At 39.2% G+C, this 24,106-nt stretch overlaps 1 protein-coding gene across 2 annotated transcripts; it reads right to left on the bottom strand.

The window, feature by feature from the left end:
- Positions 1-1,622: 1,622 nt before the first annotated feature.
- Positions 1,623-24,034, bottom strand: ST13 (ST13 Hsp70 interacting protein). Of its 2 annotated transcripts, none has more exons than XM_030262938.4 (12): positions 23,835-24,034; positions 19,202-19,259; positions 17,918-17,987; positions 17,743-17,813; positions 17,162-17,228; positions 16,512-16,596; positions 13,940-14,050; positions 12,536-12,638; positions 9,207-9,323; positions 8,463-8,526; positions 7,234-7,328; positions 1,623-3,362 (listed from the first exon to the last, which is right to left on the bottom strand). In XM_030262938.4, exons 1-12 carry the CDS (start codon positions 23,942-23,944, stop codon positions 3,234-3,236), a joined length of 1,080 nt encoding a protein of 359 aa, XP_030118798.1. In that variant the 5' UTR covers positions 23,945-24,034; the 3' UTR covers positions 1,623-3,233. The 2 variants fall into 2 exon arrangements, with proteins under 2 accessions (XP_030118798.1, XP_012424666.1); XM_012569212.5 differs by lacking the exon at positions 23,835-24,034 and adding an exon at positions 23,409-23,687.
- Between the last annotated feature and the right edge of the window lie 72 nt (positions 24,035-24,106).

Genomic DNA, 24,106 nt, shown 5'->3' with positions numbered 1-24,106 from the left:
AGAAGAGGGATGTACAGGCATATGCAAGAGTGTGGCTTGTATGAGCTTTATGCAAAAGCCCGGAAAGTCACACACAAGAAAAACAAGGTGGCATTTAAAGAAAGATATTTTAAATGACATATAGTACTTGCAAAAAGCTGTTTCTGTAACATGGTTTTACCTTTATATGGCTTTTTAATACTCACTGACCCATTTTCCTCCAGCTTATCACTGCTCTACCTAGCTTGTCCCATCTGCCTTCATCCAACTTTGAGAGTCTGGCCCCTACTCATCCAGTCACTGCCTTCTGAGAAAGATAAACCAAGCCACCTCAACAAGTACCAACAATGAAGGGAGAGAAAATTTCCAAAGAATTATGGTAAAGGCACCAAGCTTTGCATTTTACACATTACTATATGCAAAAAGACTCCCTGTGAACTAGAATAGCCTGGATGTGACAATTGAGCTGACACTTGCTTTCCCTTGGGGCAGCAACTGAACCAGAGAGGACAGTCAAGTCACTGGGACTCACACAGGAACAAGGCTATGATCCTCTGCTACCAGTCAGCTGCAGGTGCATCACTGCACTCCTGGGCAGCCTGGGTCATTGAATCTGGGTATGGGATCAGCCAAACAACACAGTACAGGTCTTGTGCACAAGCAGGAAGGCACACCTGAGCCAGGGGTAGGACTGGCAGCACTCTGTCCCAGCTGACATCAATATGCTCTTGCAGCTTTCAGAGGCAATCTGCCAGCAGAGCTCATTATTGCCACTGCACTTACAACAACCACCCCTACTCAATGCTCCAACAGAACAAATAACCTGAAGGATCTGCCAGTAAATACAGGAGCAACCAACGAAAATGATAACTTCCTCATTTAGCTACTTACATCCCACATTTGAAACGTCCTGTCTTTGCTCTCTTGTGCAGTTAGCTTTCTGCATTTTTACTTCTGTTCAAATCAGTTTAGCTGCTTAGATGTCCACACACCAAATCGGGGAAGTGAGATGAGGTCCAGACAGCTCATCAATTTACTTACTGAGTAACACTAAAACCAAATAAGCTCACACACCAAGGGAGTCATAGGATGGGTATTACCAAAGAACAAGAATTCAGCTAAACTGCTAAAGCCAACATCAAAATGAGAGAGAATACTTTTATAGAATCAATCAACTCTCAGTAAGGGAAACTGATGTGTATGCAAGCAGGCAGGACACAGATATGACCATTTCTATTAGGTAGGAGTAACTTCCTACTTTTCACTACTAATGGGAAGACAGACACAAACAGCCAAGTTGGAATAACAGGAAACTGTAGGGAATAAATCTATATTCAAGATACTCTAATTTGTGCACAACACATATGCACTAGCCTGAATGCAGAAGTCAAGATTTAGCCTATATTGAGAGGTGACCTACTTCAAATATCCCTTCTTGGGAATGGGAGATCAAGACTATGACCAAAAGCCATGCACACAGCAACACACAATTGTAATTTGAGTTCATTCGGTCATGAAGATGACCCCTTAGGCATTTTGTTCCCATTTAAAACACAAGTTATATATATAGTTTGAATACAGCACTTCCACATTTAATTTAAGCAGAATAGTTTTTATCAGAAAGTTACACAAACCCAAAAAGCTGTGTTTTTCAAAACCATACTTTATTTTTAAAGGCTAAGAGTAGTATTCAGAACTGTATTTCTTAAGCAAAAAGATTCACATTTCATTGCGCAGGGTCATTAGTAGGAGAAAAAGCATTTGGGGATTTACTTTTTTGCAACTGCTGTTGAGTTCCTACATCAACCAGATTTGTTTAAAAATGGTAACATCAGTTATGGCTCAAGATACAGAATTACAAAAGAGTAACACAAACCTTGAAATTCAAGCAGTGAACAGGTAACTATGGTCATTTTTTTTCCACATAAAGATGTTTTAGCCAAGACAAACAGAAGCAAAAACTGTCTTTATTGGTAGCCAGATCCACTAAAAATCATCAGGACAGACACTGCTTCAAAGATACCCATGCTGACAAATGCATGTGCTAGAAAAATGCCCTGTCTGTTCCATTACTTCACCTTTTCCTCCATATCACAAGCCTCAAAACCATGGAAGTATGAAACCACAACAACAGATTGTTTTTTTTTAAAACAAGAGGCTACAAGAAAAGACGGAAGACTACAGAATGTGGTGAAGAAAGAGTCATCACCGCTACAGAGACAGCAGGACTTTGACTGAGAAATTTTAATCAGTGAGCATGTAAGAACCCAAACAGATTCAGAACCCAGAGGTGCAATTTTGTTGGGTATTCTCCCCTTCACCGATCCATAACTCTGCATGTACATGTTCTGGATGGTTTGCATTCAGAGGGACAGAGGTAGTGATGGGAACAAGATTCCTTCCCTAAAGTTTCCAAATAGATGCAACCTGGTAAGCATGGCCACAAGGAAGGGTGAGTGCAACCAGCCAAGGGCCTGCCAACGGGGAAAGGACAAGAGCACAAGCACAGACAGGAAGCTGCTTTCCCATAACCAGACTGATAAATAAAATGTTACATAAAGGTGCTGGACAAGAACTGAACAAGTAACAAAACATCTGTGGCCTCAGCAATATGTACTTCATGCTAGATTGCGCAAAGGGTAGAATTGTACCTTTGCTGCACAGTCGTGGTGATCAAAATTGTATAGTATTTGCAGTACTGCCAGAAGTTCCAGTGTGTAACTAGCTAGTCTGATTATACTGATAATACCTCTAAAAAGTTTATCACCCATTAAAAAAAAAAGTTGTATTTGCAGACAATTCCTTTATCCAGTTAATTCTTCAGACTTGTCCTACCTTTGCTATTTTTCTGTCCTAAGGGGATTAAGACAGACTTCAGTTGTTAAAAGTTCTTTCCCCTTTTCTCAGTGACAGCAATAAAAAAAATTAGCATGTTTTTATCTTATATTCCTGGAATACTACAATTTCTTATAAGTATGTTCATTCAGAGAAAACTGTCTGTAATACTTACAATGAAAGGTTGCAACTGTTGGATAAGAAGAGATGGTTGAAAATTAGGTCATCTGAATATAATTTGAGTTCTACAAACTAATAATTGAATAAAGTCAATACCTGGGGCTAGAGAGCAGTTCTCCTTAGAACACCCCATTTCTCTTCTTAAGAAGATCAGAGGTAAAATGGTTTATTTTATTGCAACACTGGTTAGCCAAATCCAATCCTTGCCATTCAGATATGATTTTTAAAAACCAGGGATTTTATGGTTTACTGCCAAATTTGGCAGACAATTTACTGATGAGATTCATGACCTTGGGATTGCTCTGGTACTTGGACATATTTGCTGGGTTCTGGGCAACATCTTGGAATGCAACCATAACTTCTGGATCCTGTAGAACAAAAAGAAAAAAAATTAGGGCATTTGTAAAACAACTCTACAAAAGTGATTATGTACTTCCACATGAATCTAGTCTTGCTCAGCTTTTACATGACAAGACTGCATTAAACTTCTAGCAAGAATTCCCTAAAAACAACCCAATAATACAGTGCATGCTGTTAAAGCTGTCACTAAACACCAGAGTCATTATTGAACTTGTTACACTAATAGTTCAGTGTATGAGAAAGGGGATCAGATAAGACTTCTGTTTTCCCAGAACAGGAGCTATAAAACACAGCCACGCCTACTGTATTATTTCTGTTCAGTCATCTTTCAAATGCATTTTGAAGGAAGTAGGAGTTTGATGTGTCTAGCATGCATGGTAGGATAACTCTACTCTGAGCAACAGTTGATTCTCATCCTTTTCTCATTTTTTTACTCTAGAAGCAGAAGCTTGAAACTGTTGGGCTGCAAGCAATGTGGCAATGTTTGGCTTTTAAAATGCATCTCAGTAATTCCTCACCTCCACTGAGAATTCACGCTTGGAAAAGAACCTTGATCTCTCTTATCACACTATTGTGTTGCAGTTGATAAGTACATCTACATATTCAATGAAGTCAGTGCCCAAAAAAAAAAAACTCCATCTTCTCTATTTAGTATGAGAAGCATTAATACCTTTTCCCCTACTTCTAGTATACCTTTAGCCTCCACCAAACTTGAACTGGTTTTACTTGTTTTACCTGTGTATGTTTTGAACATAATGACTCTGTACGTAACAATTTTACATCTCAGCCTGGAAAACTGTTTCCATTATAAGCAGTATCTACAAAAAATATCCTATTTCCTTTAATTCAACAGAAGTGTAAGCAGTTTATTATGTTCAATACAAATCACAGATGTTAGCTGTAATTTCATCTGCTGTTCTTTCTAGGACATTTAAGTATTTTCACCAAAAGACACACTGCTTCCTAGACTTCTAACCCATTGCTACAGCAGGCTTGTTCTTTGGAAACCATCACAACACAATCAGTGTGCTCAGAGCTGTCTGTGCTACAATAACACCATCCCATATCTATCCCAGCATCAGACTCAGTCCAAAGCTATTTAACAAGTCTGATCCTAAATTGCATTTGGTAGGTGTGGACTCTACTGAAAGCACCCACACACCTCAGTCATATTTTATACATGTTGGGAATGAAGAGCCCAGTCTTATGGGAGGATTTACAATGTGTTGTCTTCCTCACAAAGGATAATCTGCAAAGTATATGGAAAATAGAATGCTGAAGTTCAGAAAAGAGAGATTAAATACATTCTCTCCACTTTACAGGATTCCCATGCAAAGAAAAAAAGGCAGGCTTTCACAGTCTCAGACTTCTAGAATTGATTTCAAAATAGGGCATATGATTATAAAGACTGTCATGTTGTTAAGTCTGTGGTTTCACTTATATATGAATCTGGAACAAAAAGCAGAGTAATCTTAGTCGCTAGTTTATCTCAAATCACTCCTAAATGAATGTTAAATATCCAGTTTTATGCTATGCATTTCACTTTCCTATAAATTCACAGCAAGTAAATGATTCTTTACTTCCATGACTCCCTGGAAGCTCTCAATCTTAGAGAGTGTTAATAACATCCAAAGTTTGACAGTGATGAGCAATATTATCAAAATAAAGTGTAAGACTGAGGATATCAGCATTTCTGTAAGGGAAATGTTCAGTGCATAAGGTGGAATGGTAGCCATTCTATTAATAGTACTAGGGAGACATTCAGTTTTCTAATGCTTCTGCTTTAGTTGCAGAAGGAAAAATAATACTTCCAAGAAAGAGTATTATTTTTTTTCCAACTTAACATGAAGTCTGTGTCAAACATGTGGCTACATGTCAAATAAGGAATCCATAGGGTTATCTTACACATAATTCCTTATAAAAAGAACTTTGACTTGACTCCAAAATGCAAATGTCATGTGTCTAAAGAAAGCACTTGTATATGCAAAATATGAAGTACTAGACAACCCTCCAGACAGACAAAACAGTAAAATAACACACACTAAAATAGTTAGGGTTGGAAGGAACCTCTGGAGATCATCTAGGCCAACACCCCTGCCCAGGCAGGGTCACCTAGACCAGGTAAGATTTATGCCAATGACAAGCAATAACTCCCCTAACCATGTCCACAGGCACCCATATCTAGTTCTTTGGTTGCATCTATGGATGACCAGACGAAGTTAACAGTAGAATCAGTTTAATCTGGCTTGTCTGCAGGCACCCACAGTTGTCAGGTTTACTGAGATGTCACAAGACTCAGGCACATTTCAGTGTTAACTCATGGAGAATAGTCTCCAAAATTATTAAATCACTTAATCTCCAATATTATTAAAGACTGAGGTAGTGGCCTTTACTCTTAAAATACTCCCATTTTGGCACTAACTCCTCACAGTGAAAAGCCTCTACAGACTAGCAGTTACAAAGCTATTTTGGAGTGACTTGTGTGATTCAGTATGCTCAGACTTTTTTTCTAACCTCATAATAGCTGCAAGCTTACATTATCCATCAACATATTCCATAGCTGCACTAGGCAGATGCCAAGAAGTAGAAACTACTGTCTTTTAAAACTTACATGGCCAATTCAGAAAAGACCAGAAAGCAGAGTTGGACATTTTAGGAAAAGGTAGCAGTGTAGACATAGATCAAGTTCCAGTAAATCATATCTAGATAGCTAAAGCCTGCCTGCATTATCAGAAGACACTTATCGACACACATTCTTGCTAGAGTCCTACCCTATGCTGGGGCATATGTAATCAGCATGCAATGGAGTTTTCTTAAAGGTATGTGACAAGCACTTAGTATTTAGCTGACCTCAACACTGTTTTCAGCAACCTCTCATCACAAACTCCAGTGTTACAGCAGGAAGTAGCCAAGTAAGGAAGACAGCTACAAGTCAAGGGCCCTTTCTGCATGGTTTGCATGCAAGCCAACACTGCTGACTGTGGCAGTCTAAGCAAAGAGGTGTTTTCCAACATCAGCAGCCATTAAGGGAACAAACCCATGAACTTTTGCATGGAAAGTGATGATTGTTTTGTGATTCCAGGGCATACTGAATAAGCTTCCTTTGTGATGCCTTTACTTCAATGAGCTGAGGACAATATGTAAGTCTAATCATGGCAATCCAGAAAAAAGAAAGAAGACAGTTCTGTACTTGAGCATATTAGAATGCAAATGTAACTACATAGCTCTGACTTTTTCTAGCCCACCTGCTCTTAAAAATGGTGATGTCAGACATGTTCCCTTTAATCTGTTGAAATACTTCTCCTGAGCAGAAGTAGTTATAACATTGAGCAATTAATGAAGCCAAGCAGGGAAGTAAGCTTTCTGAATATGATTTCAGAAAATGCCAGATGAAGAGCCATTCTAATAATACTTTGTGTCTGGCAAAACCTCAAACATTTAATCTCCTAAGAGAAAGGCAATTCTCATCACAATATAATACATTGTGTAAGAAAAATATTACAAATTTTTTTGTTGGTGCATAATTATCCCTCTACGAAGTGTGTGCATTCAAAAAATGAGGAAGTGAGTTATAATGTGTGGAAAAGGACCATTTGAGAGACTTTCTCAAAAGAGATGACAACTGCGTATAGCACACAGTTTTACGTATCATAGATGGCGGACAGGGTTTGTGTGTCATCTTTAATTAAGCTTCCATTAGTTTGCAAAACAGCTAACATTTAATCCAGACAGTCTGGTGTCACACACATCAGTAAAAATTTTACAACAGAAATAAGCATTGCCATCCAAAAGGTCACATCTTCCTTCCTCCCCTGCGGCTCATAAGTGTTGTTCTTCTCTCGTTCAAAATGTGTAGCTTTGACTTTAACAAATACTCACCTGCATGGCTGCAAGAACTTCTGGATCACTGAGAATCTCATTGAGACCTGGCATACCTGCCATTCCTGGCATGCCTCCAGCCCCAGGAAAGCCACCTGAAAATCCAACACAAGAAAAATGTTCAACTCACTCATACTGTAATTATGCCCACTGAGACCAAGACTTACTGTCCTTGCCACATCTCTAAAGCCATGTCTTCCATATGGCTACAGCTGGCCCACTCAATGGAAAGCAGTGTCTTCACCTTCCCTTTCTGTTAAGACCTACATCTCATTTCATCCGAGTTTTTAACCCAATTGAATAGGAGCCTTGTAATAAGTACAGTTCTTTTCCTGGTTAACTAAAATGAGGTAGGTCTCAAGCTCAGGAGTTTGAATGCCTGGGGTGAACAATTTAGGGCAGAAGCAGCACAGTATTATGTCCCAGGCATGTTCCATATTTGGCAGGAACTTTAGGTTTTGAAAAATTGTGCCACCAATGGCAAAAAACTCCAACAAAACCCCCCAAAAAAAAACATCCCTGATACAAAATGATTGAGGTTCTCTTATGGAATCCTTATTCTGCAGCTTCCCCAGCTGTGCTGAGCATGACATATGTTCTCTATCTGGCTGCTGATCCAGCTGGAGCACACACACAGCCTATCTCAACTACATCTCAATGTTCAAGAATATCAGTACTTTTTTTTCTCTCCAGTTCATTGTATAACATGGAAAGCCTGACTTTTGTGAAGCTGTCAAGGATAACTTTTCTATAAGGCAATCTGCACTACCTCCTTTAAAAAAACTATTCTATTAACAACAGCTTCCAACCAACACAGATTTCCCTCATGTTCAATCCAAATTTTCAACTTTAAAACTGTTGTTCTTAAATAGATTCAAGGAACCCTGAGTAATTTAGAAAACATTTTTATACTAATTTTTAAACACATTATTGAGGAAATTCTGCTTCTTTTATTTTCCCAGACCTAAATCCTTTCATTCTGTCATCCTTCAATCATTGATTTCTGTCTTCTCTCTACTTGCTGCACAGCACCAATCCTCTCAAAGAGAAAGAATCCCAACCCTCTTACCACCAGTGCTCCAAAAGTTATTTGTATACAAGTTCTAAACTTCACGTAAGATTTTTCTCTCTGTCTTGAGAACAAATGCTATAAAAACTGGAACTAAAGTACTCCATATGGAAACAACAGCCACCTCTACCTCAAGTATTTGTGCTTAAAAATAAAATACCTGGGAAGCCACCTGGGAAGCCACCAAACTGAGCTCCTCCTGCCTGCCGTCTTGCTTCTTCCTCCTGCAGATGAAAGCACATCATTCCACACAAAACAATGGAACTGCAGCCTGTTTTCTACTGCTCAGCTGGGTTTAGGAGGAAAAAAAAACAGCTGAGACTGTTTCAGGCAGATATGCTATCACAAGAAACAAAGCACTCTACTGTCTTCAAAACCACTGACAAGAAATTGCTGTGTCTGTTCTTAATTTTGCACACGTTTGCAGGTTAGTTATGCAGGGTATGGTTCTACTGAATACAAAGTGTATGATTTTAGAACTCCCACCCCAACATATTAAAATACATCATTAAAGCACTAAAAAAAAAAAAAAAAAAAAAGGCAAGCAAACTGTGCCAGGAATTGAGGAAGAGAAGCAAAGTATTATTCTTAATTCAAAACCTCCCCTCCCACTCTGGAATACATAATGACTTTAAGTGAAAACTGTTTTGGAACGGTCAAACAAAAACTGACTTCCTGAAATACAGCATTAGTAGAGATTCCAGAGACTGTTGTTGTCACAAGCAATAAAACCAGATGAACTCAAATGCCCTCCTCTCCAGATTTCACTATTGGTGAAGTAACCAAGACAGAAACTAACTCACTAAAATTTACCTTTACAGTATTTTTTTTCCCTCTGTAATTAATTTTAACCAAAATTAACACTCAACAAGTTATTAAGAAATACTAAAGCCTGAATATTCACCCTTTGTGCCTTCTCATGCTCCTCCCGTGCCTTCTTCACTCTTTCCATTCTTTCCTTGATTTCCTTTTCTTCACGCTTCCGCTCATACTTTCGTCGATGTTCTGCAATTTTCTGAGCCTGTCACAATGAAAGACCAGGAGTTCCTATACATTTCTAGCATCTCACACAACGTATTTCAGTACAAAATACATGTAAGCATAACCAATTCATTCAACCAGTTCTTAAAACTAAGATCTGATTTCGCATCCTAAAAGCCTCTTTGTTTCAGGAGCCATTTGCTACTTCTTTCCCATGGCAGTCAGTGGCAGTCAGTCATTCGTGTCTACTCAACCCTGACTGAATTCACCAGAACATGCAGTCTAACATATGTTTTTGCAGTAGTTTTAGGACTTGCATCATCATTAGAATTTGAACATGTTATTATCCCATGTCCCTTTATTATTTTACGCTGAAATGTTGATTTCTCTGGGGCTAAAACGAGCAACTACCCTGGAAAAGGGCACAATAGGAAGCAAAATTCCCACTGCACACACACACACTTTCTAGATAGTGTTATCGCTGTTTCAGATACCTCTACAGCATGTACAGACCGACACAAGCAGACTAAAAAATTCCTCAGCCAAACCAAGAAAGGGCTGGTGGGGAGGAAGTTTGCTTCTTTTTACTAACTTTTTCCTCAAATGTATTAAATCTATAGTCCCAGTGAGGGAAGAATTTGCAATGAACTTCCCAAGGTTCCTCACTCAGGGCTCCTTGTAACAATGGAATTAAGGGCAGCACTGGTTTCCTCAAAACAGAAGGTATCCTTATAAATAATTGCAAAAATGTCTCATGAGTTCAGAAATAGCGTATGATGGTTACTCTGTAACATTCCTGTAACTAAAAAGCACATACCAAAATCCGGGTGCAAGAACAAAGATACTACTTAGACAATAGATACTCTTGTATTCTTTTAGAGAAATACTCTTATTCTTTAAAGGAAAAAATTGCTTTTTAAGTAGCAGAAACTTGATACAACTTATTTTAGTTAGGAGATACTCGTTCCATACTACATAATTCCCGAAGTACATCTGCAAGAGAAAGCACACTGGAAGCAGCAGGAATGATAGGGAGTGAATGAAGTACCTGCTATCAGATCCTGACATCACTGACATTTGATCATCATTGACATCTTAATGAGCCTTTGCTCATTAAGAGCAAAGAGAGAGGTAAGTGTTGTTTTCTTTTTAATAAAACATAAATAGATTCCAAATTTTAGATTTTTGTTATTTCTAAATATTTCTCAAAATGAACTAAATATTTTTAGAATTTGACTTAGACTTTTAGCTGAAAGTGCTACAACGTAAAAAATTCTAGGAAAGCTTGAAGTGAATAAATTAGATGAATGCATAATTTTCACTTACTAAAGATTTTAAAAATCACCCATGAAAAGATCCTATGTTTTTCCTAGAGCTACATACACAAATTCCCATGCAGTTAGCAACTACACATCAATGTATCACACGTACTCACTCTGCTGTTTCTGTGCTCAGGCAGATTAACTGGGAAAGGCTCCCCCCCAGCCAAGCATTAAGTATTACTTGTTATGAAAACCAGTTGAGACCTAAGACCTAATTACATTAACCACAGATCAACAGTCTCCAAAACAGAAGACTAGTAGGTTGTAAAATGGTTTCCATTGTCATTTTGCTGGAGACAGCAAAGACACGGTAGAAAAAGCTTTCAGCTTTTCCTTAGACACAGGAATGTTTATACATCGGGGGGTTTAAGCTTGACTGGCTGCCAGATGCTCACTAAGCCACTCTCTCACTGCCCTTCCTCAACAGGATAGGAAGAGAAAATAAGGTGGAGAAGCTCTTGGCTTGAGATAAAGACATCACTCGCCCACTATCATCAGGGGCAAAACAGACTCAACCTAGGGAGGATTCATTAAAGCCACCTTCTTCCCAAAGCTCAGCTTTACTGCTTCATTCCCCCCTCTTCAGCCCTGAAGAGCACAGTGGGATGGGGGCCATCATCAGTTCCTAACACTGTATTTCTGCCACTCCTCCCTTTTCACATCTTTTTCCTGCCCCAGCATATCTGCCCCACAGGATACAGTTCTTCACAAACTGCTGCAGTGTGGTTATCCCCATCAGGTACAGTGCTTAAACAACATACTGATCCCCCCATGGGTCCCCCGTGAGCTGCAGCTCCTGCCACAAAACCAGCTTCGGTGCAGGCTTCTCTACACAGGCTGAAGTTTCTACCAGGAATCTGCTCCAGGGGACTCTCCATGAGCTGCAGCTTTCTTCAGGGCAGATTCACTTCCTCTGTCATGGGATCCTCCATGGGCTGCAGGGTGGATCTGCCCCACTGTGGAACTCCATGGGCTCAAGAAGGACAAACTGCTTAACCATGACCTTCTCCATTGGTTGCAGGGGAATCTCTGCTCTCACACCTCTCACTTCTTTCTTCACTGATCTTGATGTCTCTGAGGGGTTGCTTCTCCCATATTTTTCTTCTTTACTGCCCTCCCTCTCACAGCTGTTACACTATATTTTTTAACCCTTTCTTAAATATCTTATCACAGCAGCACCACTGGCATCACTGACTCTCAGCTTTGGCACCAGCTGGCATTGGCTCCCTCTGACACAGGGGCAGCGTCAGGTCTCTCCTTACAAGAGGCCAGACCTGCAATCTCCACCTTCCCCCAAACTTCCTATGTAAATCCAACACAATCCAAAAGCTGCCATCTGTGGTGTCTCAATCACTTCAAAGGAACACACAAAAACACGGAAAAAGAAATCCTGCTATCAATACTGTTACAGAAGTTTCTCCTTAGAAGATTGCTGGGGTCAGCCAGGAGAGAACAGCTGAAAATCAGCTGTGCAGAGCTGAGGCTGCCCTCATGGGGCTGAATAATGAAAGTACAAACCACAGCAAAATGCTTCCTTTGGAAAATGTGCTTAAGGTCAAAGCTTTGATCAACTCAGAAATATCGTGGGAAAAAATAAATTACCATCTGTCTCTGGCTTTTCAGAAGGTTTTTAGTCTAGATGCTAAAATACCTGGCAAACTTCAACTGCTTCAGATTCTTCTGTTAAAATTTTAAAAAGGAATGTCTTTCATATTTCTGTTACATGCCCAGTCCCATACATTCAATTTCTCTATACACAGTCATAAACAGTTGTTTCTAAAGACAGTAAAGAAGTGTTTATAAACTCAGTCTGAAGTGTTGGAAGACATATGAATAGATCTCTTCTATACAATGCCTGTTGAAGAATATGAAGGGAGCTGTGTCACTCAGACAAATCCAGGAAAGACCTCCAAAATTCCTCCCCACTTACTCTTGGCTGCACCTCCTTCAGCATGGCACTTGCTTCTTCATCATAATCCAATTTACAAGCTAATGCAAGATCATGAGCAGCCTCCTCCCAGTGACCAAGAAGTCTGGAAGTTAGAAGACACCAACAGTCAGAAGAGAAAACTGAACACTTGCAGCTCTTCAAAACATTTAATCATGCATCACTCAGAAATTTTACCTAGAGCTACAAGGACTTACAGAAGTTTAAGAATTATGGTGATTCCTCTAAGCTGCACACTACAATACTGTTAGAGGACACTTGGACATTTGCTTGCTTGTTTCATATCATTACAATAACTTTTGCTTGAAGAAACATTGAGTAAAATACTCTCAGTGAGATTATGTCACTGTCTGCTATAAAGAATGAAACAGGAAGAAGGGTACTGTCGCTTGTTTATGTACATGATGCACTACTACCACCTCAGGCTTAAGAAGACCCTCTTACTCAGCACTCAAACCTCAGGACTGGATGCACCACATTTTAATTAAAGTGGTCATTAAAGTGGTCATGTAAGCCTCTGTGCACACTTCTTTACTATTAATTTATATGGACTCTTGACAATTAAAAATTAAAGCAAATGGTGGTATTACTAAATGGTGAAAGCACTTTTGCTCACAGACAGAGGTATTAATTCAAACTATTATCCAGTCTTCCCACTCTCAAGCTTCACACTGTAAATTAAAACAGCAGACACTAACAAACTATTCTCTAAACATTAAGATTTTTTTTCAGTTATATTAGCATTTACTTTTTCTATTTTTATATAAGCCATAAGAATTGTCACCTTTTTTCTTGATTTATTGCTATTAAAAAAAAAAAAAAAAAGTTGAACTATAGTTAGTGGCACGCCTAACACCATTTTAAATAATTACATTGTTTGCTTAATAAAATTTCTCGATTGCAACAAATGATTCCCTAATAACCAGGCATTTCAATTTACTCTGTAGAAGAGCCCTGGGTCTAAGGGAAAAAGACAGCAGAGAAATGTTCAAGAATTATAGGCCAGTAAAAACATCCCAACAAACTAAGTGAAAACAAAAGACCCCCAAACAAATAAAGCAAGCAGTCATAGATCTCACTATCTTTACCAAATAATTAGAAAATGTTATTCAAAAAAGCAGTAAGCCATTAGAAGATGAGAGAGAGAGGGTGAGTGGAGGGGAAACAGTAACAGGAGAACTACTCATAAATTGCCATCAATAAATCACCATCATCCTTTGTATTCTCTAAGCCATGTACTCAGCACAATGGTTTCTTGGCTCACAGCTACTGCTCTCGGGTACAAGACAAACAGTTCAGAGGCACAGAGAAGGAGAGAATGTGTGAACAAAACTATTCCCCCCAAGTAAAGACAATATCAAGTACAGGCTGATTGCAGTTCATTACCTATGTGCCTTCCCCCTCCATTTATAGGTCTGTGCCGAGTCAGGATTAATCTTAATGGCTCTGTCACAATCTCTAATGGCAGCATTTGGCTTCTGTAGTTTCACAAAAACACTGTGGGAACAAGAACATTTATCATACATATTGAAATACCAAGTTACTAACTTAAGATGGAAATTATTCTGGATGACTAAAAGGCAAGCTAGTGAGATAATGCAGTTGAAGAGCTGAGTTCAAAGATTTCATAGTAGCATAGATAACAAAGTTGCTAAAATTTAGTCTCACCCTCCCAGCACTGTAGGTGACTCATGAGCAAGAACTGAAAACATTCATTGTTCAGACTCAAGCCTTGCCAGCAAGAATAACTTCAGTGCAGACAAGAAGATGCATAAATTCAGTCCCATGGTGCTTGGGGTCTGTGGCAAATGGCAACTAGCAATTTTAACAAAACAACAATAATATTCTGCATACCATATTGCACAGTCTTTAACACAGTGACACAAAGAAAGCATGAGGAGTTACACAGACTACAAGTATCAACAGCTAGAGTCATGAGGAAAAGGAGGTAGGACATGAGTCATCAAAATCAAAAGCAGCGAAACAAACACAAACTCAGCAAGAAGCCCAAATCCCTTGTCAGTTAAATGTAAAAACTGAAAATTTTACATCACACAAGCATATCAGACTAACTAGTAGAGTGGTACTTTAGGAGGTTCAAGTAACTAAAATTAAAAATCTCTTAAAGAAACACTGAAAAACATTCCTGAATTGACAAAAGTATTCAATATTCTATGCCAGAACTTCTACATCTACATCTAATTCTACATCTTCCTTTTACATGTATTTGAAAACAGTTTGTCAACAATTCCTGTAAGTAACTTTATTATTAAGGCTTCTTATAAAGCAAATACAAAGTCACAAATTGTCTTCTATGAACAAAAAGGTGGACAGGGTGTCAGGGAAGTGTCCCAAAGCTACTCCTCATCAGTAAGAGTCATTGCAATGCTGCTGTCTTCACAAAGCCCCTAGTCTCTCAAACATACATACCCCCCAGAACCCAGTGCGGGATTACTTCTAGCACTTGATCAGCATGGCAAGCTTTATATTATTCTAATATATTATTAATTTCTTTCTACAACACACCAAATTGAGGGAACTTTTAAACTTCACCTAACATTCTTATTTTTTATTGCTACACCCAGTCCTGAGAAAATAGGACACTAAGAGATTTTAAACATACTGCTATGATGGCAACAGCAAAGTGTATTAAGGTACACAAGCGGTGTTACATGCAAAAACTTTGATATAGAAAGGAAAAAAAAAGCAAGACAAGTACCAGTCAAGATGTATTACAATGGAACAGTATTTTGTATCACACATAAAGGACACTAATTAATCTTATGAAAGTTTATGTTATCTTTGAATAAAATTGCTATGGGAAAGATCCACTAAATTATTGTATCATCCATGATTGATTGTCCTTTGTGTAAGAACAGAAAAAAAAAATTGCTTCTGCAACCCATACTTGTCAAGCCTTCCTGAAGAATCAGGAAGATAAAAGATGTTTGTGTGGTATGAATTTAGAAAGTTCCCAATGCATCATCTGCAGTCTCTGGTAGATGTACGGAGCAGTAAGGTGGGTAGAGAATGGGCTGAGATACAGACATGTCCTCCTCAAACATACAACTGTTGAACAGAACCTGGTCTACTAACAAATTCATTTAGCAGGTACAACAGGGAGAGAATTCACAGGATTCTTAACTAAGTTTGCATCTAAACAGAGTATCATTTCACTCATCATCTTAATCCCATAATACACTTCAGATTTTACAATTGTTTGTAACCCAGCACTACTCTACCTCAACATACCAAAACCACTATTGTTGAGGAATACTTTCAGTGCAGGAATACTCCATGTGTAGCTGCAGTGTCAGCTGAAGACTGGACGCCAGGTGGTGAGAGCCCCAGGCAAGAACTGGCATCAACCTTTGCACAGGGACCTGTGGCCCAGCCAGGTGACTGCACACTCAGACAAAGCAGAAACCCATGACCTCAGACTTTCACATGCACAGACTGTGAAGGTATAAAAGCCCAGTGCTTTCTTTGTTTAGAATCCCTCCTCAGAAGCATCAGCTTGAGCTGTTGATTTGTTATTGCACCATGATTAAATTATTTTAAGGATCCAGATGTCTGAGAGTCTGCTGTGGGAAATCCAGGGTTAAGACTGTAAGGAAACCTGATCTGACTGTGTGAGTGTTGGGGGTGTAGCTGCAAGGGTGCTTCAGTCCCAACTTAGGGAGTGCGAGCATGACTGTCAGGGTGCCTGCCTCCTGGAAAGTGTCTTTAATGTTACCATTTTGGAACACCATCCTGTTATTTATTCTTTTACCAAGATTCTTTATATGGCTGCTCCAGCAAATCTGGTGAGTCAAACAGAAGAGAAATGAACACTTCCCTTTCCCTCCTGTGGTTGAAGTTTACACAGATCCTCAAGTTGCCTTATATTTAGGCTCCTTAAGGAAAATAACAGAAAAGATAGAAACATAAAAACATAAATCACTAGGTTATGACTCACCTTGCCCTCTTGGCATACAAGATGGCCAAACAAGGATTCAGCTTGATAGCATCTGTGAACAAGTCAACAGCCTTCTGAAGGTCCCCTAAATACAAGTATCAGTGAAGTTTCAATGATTATGTAATGAAATGACATCTGAATTCCCAAACCTGCCTTACACAGTGTTACGTGCCTAGACACTTCTTAGATAGAAGATTATCAACAAAGAAAAATCACCTTCTCCATCTTGCTATTTCTACAAACTTAGAAATTAATGCTCGAGAAGATATTTTCACAGTTAAATTTGTATATTTAACTTTGAATGCAATCAAATAGAATGTCACATCTTTACTATACACCTTTTCACTGCATTAAGTCAAACCACTAGAGACAATAATCATAATATGGAGGGAATTACTATAACGATTAATTTGTAATTAAAATGCTGTAGTACCTCATTGCCCCTCCCACCTTTCCCTAAACTATGGCTACATTGGAAAAACAGTACTTGAAGAAGCTTTCAAGTTCTAGATAGTTTTGGGTATTCAACAACAAGTATGTTTCCTCCTCCTCAAAAGGATTCAAAATGGTCCAAGATATTCACCTTCTTTTTTGTAAGAGGAGAACCAAAACAAATGTCCTTGAATAAGTACTAAAATGCAATTTATCACCTTCACTGAGAGCATTTATCGCTTCAATCTTCTTTTCATTAGCTTGATCCGCCATCTCTTCAGTTACCTAACGAAAAAAAAAAGAAAAAAACACACAAAACCTCAAAAGCTGTAGAATACAGGCCAGAATTATCACACTAAGACCTCGCCAAAGGAGAAAGTGCTTCAATTGTCCAATTCTGGAATCTCAATTTTAATTTGCATTGAAATCATAGTTCAAAAAACCCACAAAACCTTTGCTTTCAGCTTGAAGACGTTAGTCAACATTATTTTTAGCTATAAAATGCTTGAAAGCTAAGTTGAATAATGGGAGAATTCTACATATCTAGTTTGCATGGGTGTTTTGATAAACTTCTTCAGCATTTTCTGACCTGATCATCCATAGAACTTTTTGATTGACTCTAACCTTGAAAAAGAAAATAATGTGATTTTTAAGCCAGTAAGTTTTCTGTTTAGAAGAAAAAGAGGCAAAACAACAGCTGGTTACACAGATAATAGAGTATTCATCCTCCCTCAGCTGCTATCCTTGATTACACTCAAACCTCCTATCTTTCCTACTGCCACACTGAAAACTTGCTTACCTCCACATTTTCATCTCCCATTTCTTGAGGGTCATCATTGTCCGGTTCAATCACTCCCTCATTATCAATTTCTGAGGGAAAAACCAAAAGCACAACTAAGCTCTATCTACAAAGACACGATTTTCAGAATAATTTTCAGATTGGCAAAATGCAATCAAGTCACTATTTTCCCCACCTAAGTCGCTCTCTTCACTTTCTGGTTCAGGTGATTTAACCGGCTCCTCTGGGCGTTCCTCTGCCTTGCCCTGAGAGACACACATATTTGTAAGCACACATTATTTCTGACCATTGCTCTATTTCCAATCCCATAAAATAAAAACTTATTAGAAAAACCAAATTGCAGTACAGCTGAACTATTTTATTTTTAAGATACTAATCACTTTTTCACTCCTCTCAGATTAAGCCTATAATGTATGTAATTATTTCAGAGCCCCAATCTAGACTCATGAACTTCTATTATTGGTAAAGCTGGTCTTTCAAGTTTTGTAATTCAATAACCAAAACCAAATAATCCAAATAATATCCAATTCAGATCCAGTATTGCAGTGATTACTAACCAACTCTTCCAATCTTCCTGCCTTCCCTTACACATTCTCTGAATCAAAAATTCTCTCCATTTAATACCATTAAGCTAATGTCCTTTATCAGGGAACTGCTAAGCTGATGACAGTGATTTAAATATTGTTTTCATTTGCCAAGGTCTGAGATGGTTGAATCTTCTACATAGAAGATTTTTCCAAAAATTTCAAATGTTTTATTGACTTCTAACTAAATTTCATCTGAATCCCATAACTTTGCACAACCTATTATCAGACACAAGCTGCTTGTCTTTATACTTGCCTTGTCACAGACTATACTCAGTACATACACACAATCCCTTTATATTGCTCTAAGTGGCCAGGAATTCCAGTATCTGCTATCTTGTTAAAAAAAATTTAAAATATATTTTTTTCCTAAGTATTTCAAACTTGACGAAATTCTGATATAAACATCTACAAGGCAAATTTATTTTCTCCTTTAAAATAAATCAACAAAAGCCAAGTTCCACAATACTGCCTTAAAATATTCATAGTTCCACTGATCACTTCATTAGTTATCATGCTCGTTAATACTTTTTCTCATGAAAAGATTATATTATAACCCACTAATGACTAGAGAAATGGTTTCTAAACAGATAAGAGAAAACAAACAAAAAAAAAAAGAAATCAAGACTCTGTATGGCATTTGCATTGCAGAGAACATCAGGCATTCAGGATTAGAGAAATGGAGCATGATAACACTTGAAATGAACTAGGAAGCCATCTGTAACAAGTCATCTAAACCACACAATGGGCAGGGTTCAGACTGAACTCTCACATTCATTCCCCCAACTGAGTGAAAACTGACAGTAATTTTCCCCTTCTGCTTCTCAGTAATTTTGCCAGCATCAATTTTCAGCGACAAATTCTTCATATCTCACCTTACTTGTCTCCTCCGTGGAAGCATTGGCTGGAGCAGGAGGTATTGTGCCTCCCATACTTTTCAGCAAAACAGAGAAAAGACAAAACAAAACAGTAAGATTATCAAAATAGTGGCATGTATTTTATTGATTCAAATCCTGGTAATCTCAGCTTTTGTTGTAACACAAAACATGATGATCCATTTCACTGTCCAAGCAGCCAATAGAGTACATATCCCCCACACTTTTCTCAGTGTAGTGCAATACACGCTGTTGTACAACTCCTTTGAGACTCGTATTCACTTGCATCACCCTTCACCCACCCACCCTTTCTCACAAGGAAAAGCTGCCTCTTGGCTCAAATGGATTTTCTCCTTTAAAGTAACTTACGTTTGAATCAAAAGTAGATATTATAATTTTAATAATATCCAGACTATCCATAATTAATTTTTTTTTAACAGAGGTCAAACAATTAAAGAAAACAGCCTAAAATACCTATGCAATTAAAAAAAACCCTGCTGCCTAGAAAAAATATCATTTCTCTTACATATTGCAATATTTCTGCCTCTCCTTCACCACAGTTAAGGAGCAATCTTGGTGCAGACAGCATTCTGTCAATATAGAATAAACTTCCACATGCTATCGACTTTGATTAGCAGCCAGGAATAAGTAGATGCTGAATTCTCCAGCTGTTAGATAGAACACCTAATCATATCTATGACAGCATGCCACAAGGAACACCATTCTGAGGCATCCCCTGCCCCACATTTCCACCTACCAATAGTTTTCAAGAAAAATGTTTCCATGAACTCAACAACCAACTCCTTGGAGTCCCACACAACTGGTTAGATGGGATACAAGGGAGAGGAGAAGGAGGTGAGTAAACAGGGCTGGGCAGGAGGAATTGGAAGTATGTAGGACTATATGCTTTCAGGAATTAGTGCCACAAAAACCTGTACCCCGTTATAACTTCTTAAGTGAAGCTACAGCAGGTAATTCTCCCCTCTTTCCTCCCTCCTGTCAGCAGCACCTCAGAGTCAGGCCTCAAACTGGCTGAAAACAAACCTGAATGAGGCAGAATAGGACAGGGATAGGGATGAATTGGGGAGAAAAGGTAGAAGGAGTTGGAGAAGGAATTGACAGGATTGACAGGTCCTGGCACAAGGCCCTGCAGTGAAAGGCAAGCAAACAGCACTAAAGTGCTTCTCATTTACAAGGAAAAACTGCCAAAAAAACCCCAAAAACAACCAATCATCCAACCAACAAAACCCCATCAAGTTACAAACACCAGCATGTTCTGAAGCTATTGCAACAATCTCTGCGTCCCTGGGATGCTGACATTACTTAATCGAATTTATACTGCAAGGACTAAACAACTGCAGTCTCAGAAATCATTATCCAGCCAGGCAGAAAACACGGAACATGGACCAACTGTTCCTCCTAAATTTTTGCCCTCGTAGGCTGACAATAGAACACATAACTCTATTAAGTCTCTAAAAACCATGGAGAGGACTACAGGGACCATCTAGGGAAGCCTTGGAACTTTTCTTCTGCATAAAGAAAACTACAAATTACAAATCATTTTAACAGAGCTAATAGCCATGGTATTAGCTGATTTGAAGTCTGAAACCTTAAATCACTTCATGACTGAAACAACTGAGTCAATCTCCTCTGTTCTCTTCACATCCCTCCAAAAACTATGAAAGTTTAGTTCAGTTTGAGAAATGTTTACTAACATACATGCATGTTTTGTAACATGTTATTTCATGAACTACTAAGGCTAAACAGTTTCACTCACAGTAAATGAAAATAGTCTTGCTATTCTGGTAATATCTATTTAAACTACAGTTATAATCCCTGAATAACTCAAAAGGAAGTTACTCTAAAATCTCTTAGCCCAGTATTTGATAACAATGTTGGAATACACAGCAGAAATATATTCAACATTTGCAATGTATTAAACCTCAGCAGTATATGGAAAGATAAGACACTTTTGTAGAGAAAGGCAGGTACTGAGCTGTAGAAAAAGCACAAACACACACAAGACACACAAAGAGTTTAGTGTGCGATGCCAGTAACAACTGGAAGTTGTCAGGACTCCATTGCAACAGTGACTGCCCATTTCCACCCATCAGGACCATGAAAAGTGTCACATTTATGACTTGTTGGAAAACTGCAAATGTGATTTCTGTAACCACTTTTATTACTGACAGCAAAATTATCTTTAGAGAGCAATTGGATTACCATTAATTCAAAAGGGTAAAAACCTATTTGAACAAAACAACAAAAAAGGCAAAAAGCCTTATTCATCAATTAGGGATTCTGTAGTTTATTTTTATGGACTGCTATTGTTTCTTTGTTCATTTGCAGGGTTTTGCAACATGTTTCCTTTCATGACTCATTTCACAATAATTCAAGTAAAACATTTGTATTTTTATGCAATTATGAAAAAATGGGCTTGATAAAAGGAATGTCAAAACACTTTCCAAACACACTCACGCACTACCCAATGCTTTCTCTACAAAGAGCATTGATATAGAAATTAAATACAGCAGCTAGGCAGAATAAGGGCTGGAAAACAACAAGTGAAGGAAAACAGGTAAGACTCAAGGTTACTGATAAAAAATTAACAGCTAATAAGAAATAAAGCATCCCCATTCTGGCTTCATGAGTAGTTAGCAAAATTTAAATTAGTATCGCTAGGTTTAAGGAAAAAATAAATCAAAGCAATTAGCAGAATTTTAGTAAAAAAAATTAATTATGGATTTTAGTATAATTTAGTCATTATTCTAATCACTCACAACACTACCTAGGTAAACAAACCTATGTCTTTCAGATTAAGACAGGTAAGCCAGACAGAGATATAAGAATTACTGAGTTTATTCCCACCTGAAGGCAGGCCATGCAGTTTGAAGCAGTTTCAGAAGAATGATCAGGCCCTATAATGCACTTAACAGTTCTACTGCACACAACACTCCTATGTAAAGGCAGAGGCAACCCCACCAGAATTCCAGACAGTTTTGCATGGTAAGTAATTTGGGTACCACAACCACCATCCAAGTGTATTTCTTAGGCAAATATTTAACTTAAATATGTTAAGAAAACCAGAAAACTTGAGAGAGCTGGAAGAGGTTCTACTCTGAACCTCTGAATTTTTAAACTTTGGAGATAAAAACATTCAGTAAAGATTTTACACGTAAAAAACATTCCATGGCTCTAAATGTAATTACTGTATTTATAAGACAAGCACCAAATACAAATTTTAAATATTAACCTGGAAATTAAAGCCCTTCCCATTAACATAGAGAAAGTCAGATAGTCCTCTTTCCATTCCCTAACACTTTCTTAGGCAAGAAGTGAGAGTTCTTCCCCTCCCTTTTAAAGCAGCCTGTCCACACCTTCAGATTTACGCAACAGAAGTACCAGAAGAAGCCTAGGGTAAGGCACCAAAGTATTTTATGCAATACCAAAAGGAATAAAGACCTGCAGTAGGATGAGACAGACATCAATCTCCTTCCTAGGCAGAAGTATATCTACTGTCAGTACTACAAAGGCAAGTTCAGTTAAATACCAGTGGTTTTACAACCACAGTATTATTCAGATGCATAAAAAATTAAAAAATCACTGAAAAAGACCACGAATAAACACTTCATTGTAGCCATTTTCATTATAGGACACATTGTGAAATGTCAGTGTTTACTTCTCTCTATATATGTAGGTATATATATATCTATACATACAAAATCCTGCTATTTAACAAAAATTTTCTAAAACAAATCCCAGTTTGTCACTAGATAAAAATCTTTTAAATTCTCTTTGCTTAACATGGCTTAACATGTGCACCTGAAAGTATGTCCCTCACTTCTCAAGAGTTCTTTAGCACAGCAGCCATAAAAGCCAAGCAGAGGCACCATAGCTGAACCCAGGAGTTCTGCGGGGTTCTCAGCCAGCAGCAAAGAATCCCAACCCTTCCAGCCTCGTGCTTCAGAGCTCTCAGGGTGGAACCCAAAGAAAATGTTTATTTGCGAAGCACCGGTTACGGCAGGCCCCGCTCACACAGAGCATGTGCAGCGTAAACAGCAGGTACCTAAACAGCTCACAGGGAGCGGAGAATTCGACTACCTTTGAGACATTTACCTTCAAAGAGCAAACCACGTTTCGGACAGGAACTGTAGCTGCCAGGTATTTTGTGCTTTTGGGTACCAGGATGTAAGTTAACGTCACTCACCTCCCCACAAACTCGGCTCCTTTTTAAGACAGGCTAGCCAACTCTGCTGCGTAATGCGAGAATTAGCTCGGTAAGTATTACTCTGGGGCTTTCCAGGCTGGAAAGCTGAGCCATTGAGATGGCCGGGGGGCATGCTTTTTGCAGTGGGAATAGCCAGAGTTAACGAAACAAAACAAAAAATGAATAACTCTTTTTTAAGGCGCCAGGAGCAATCCCAGCGGGAAGGGGAGGAGAGGGCGGGAAGGCCGCAGCGCGGGCCGGACCCGCGGGGGCGACACTGCGCGCCCCCCGCCCCGAGCACGCGGCGCGCCCGCGCGCCGGCACGCGCTCAGCGGACACACCCCCCTCCCCTCACCGCGTCCCGCGCCACAACACCCCTCCCCCCTCGCCCCTCGCGGCCGCCTCCTCCCGCGGCCCGGGACCGACCTCTCCACCCACTCGCGGAGGAAGGCGAGCTCCGGGGTGTGCAGCAGGCCAGGGTTCTGCTTGCACAGCCGGACGAAGGCCCGCAGTTCACTCAGCTTGCGCGAGTCCATGGCGGCACGGCGGCGGCCCAAGCGCGCTGGTTCCCCCGCCCACCCGCCGCGGAACCTTCCAGCCCGCCCCGCCCGCCGGAGCCCCCGCCCACAACTGGTCCGGTGCCGCCCACCACCACTGACTCCGCCCATGCCAAATACTGTCCCTCCCGCCCATAAACG

Source organism: Taeniopygia guttata, chromosome 1A (genome assembly GCF_048771995.1).
Source record: "Taeniopygia guttata chromosome 1A, bTaeGut7.mat, whole genome shotgun sequence".
NCBI lineage: Eukaryota > Metazoa > Chordata > Aves > Passeriformes > Estrildidae > Taeniopygia > Taeniopygia guttata.
Note: the sequence above shows the minus strand (reverse complement) of the source record. Positions and strands in the feature narration are given on the sequence as shown.

Bases quoted from the DNA above. Each gene is read 5' to 3' on its own strand.
- ST13 (XM_030262938.4), bottom strand. From the start codon at position 23,944: ATGGACTCGCGCAAGCTGAGTGAACTGCGGGCCTTCGTCCGGCTGTGC. The intron at 7,329-8,462 runs GTATTTTATTTT...TTGGATTTTCAG, and splicing joins CTTCCCAGGTGGCTTCCCAG to GTGGCTTTCCTGGGGCTGGA. The intron at 3,363-7,233 runs GTGAGTATTTGT...TTTGTTCTACAG, and splicing joins AAGTTCTTGCAGCCATGCAG to GATCCAGAAGTTATGGTTGC.